At 56.2% G+C, this 1,328-nt stretch overlaps 1 protein-coding gene across 1 annotated transcript; it reads left to right on the forward strand.

The window, feature by feature from the left end:
* Positions 1-263: 263 nt before the first annotated feature.
* Positions 264-1,073, forward strand: cldn2 (claudin 2; the record flags this gene model as incomplete). Its single annotated transcript, XM_080508867.1, has 1 exon — positions 264-1,073. One exon carries the CDS (start codon positions 264-266, stop codon positions 1,071-1,073), a length of 810 nt encoding a protein of 269 aa, XP_080364993.1.
* Positions 1,074-1,328: the final 255 nt, after the last annotated feature.

A 1,328-nucleotide genomic window follows, 5' to 3' on the forward strand; every position in this document is an offset into this window, starting at 1 on the left:
TTATTTTTCATTACAACAACAAAGAGCACCTACGAGTGGCCCAACATGCTCCCTACATTGTTTTCACTGTGTCTGCCGTTTCCGTAGAAGCGGACATCATTTTGAAAACGTTGCAGTGTAAACGTGAAACTTTTCTGAAACGAAAAAACTAAAACGCTTAATTTTCCCTTGAGACGTTGTGAAATCAGGGACTGAACGTTGTCAGCCAACAGGTGGAATCACATGTTGGATGTTGATACGTATTTTCTGTGTGTGTAACAGTCATGGCGTCAGCAGCTCTGGAGCTGATGGGCTTCTTCCTTGGCCTGCTCGGCATGCTGGGTACTCTGGTGGCCACGGTGCTGCCGTACTGGCAGATCTCGGCGCACATCGGCTCCAACATTGTGACGGCGGTGGCCAACATGCGGGGCCTGTGGATGGAGTGCGTCTACCAGAGCACGGGCGCCTTCCAGTGTGAGACCTACAACTCCATGCTGGCCCTTCCCTCCGACCTACAGGCCTCCCGTGCCCTCATGGTCATATCGCTCGTGCTCTCCCTCCTCGCCATTGCCATGGCGGCACTGGGGATGCAGTGCACGCTCTGCCTGGAGGGCACGGGGATGGTGAAGAGCCGCGTGGCGGGGACGAGTGGCGGCCTGTTCCTCGCTGCGGGCTTCCTGTCCCTCATTCCGGTGGCGTGGACGACGCACGAGGTGGTGCAGACCTTCTACCGGCCCAGCGTGCCATCCAGCCTCAAATTCGAGCTGGGCGAGTGCCTGTACGTGGGCCTGGCGTCGGCACTGGTCACCATGCTGGGAGGGGGCATGCTGTGCGTGTCCTGCTGTGACGAGCAGGGAGGTGGCCGCGGCAGACGGCCCGGCGGCGGATACCCGTACCCGGTGGGAGGCGGTGTGTCTGGGATGGCGCCGCGGACCACCTCACAGACGTACCGTAACCCCACCCTGCAGGTGGGCGGCAGCAGGGGGCACACGCTTGTCCGCAGCACCAGCGGCAGCTCGGGGTCCAGCGCTCATGCGGCTCCGGCTGCCAAGAAGCCGACCGCAGCTGGATACGACATCACAGGATATGTGTGAGGCCGCCGCCATGCCATCCCACCATCATGCCAAATATAACCAATATGGTCGTCTATTTAATGCTGGACCTTCACGACCAACAATCACAGTGAAACAAGATTAAAGTGGACTGTTGTTTTTCTTCACTATTGTAGAATTTCATGATGACAATGTTCTGATCCAGTCCTTTAGTTCATATTTACTCAAATTCGAACAATCCAACATTCAGATTTATGGTAAAGACTTTTGAACTCCAGACTGAGACAAGACCAAGAC

Source organism: Blennius ocellaris (genome assembly GCF_963422515.1).
Source record: "Blennius ocellaris genome assembly, chromosome: 14".
NCBI lineage: Eukaryota > Metazoa > Chordata > Actinopteri > Blenniiformes > Blenniidae > Blennius > Blennius ocellaris.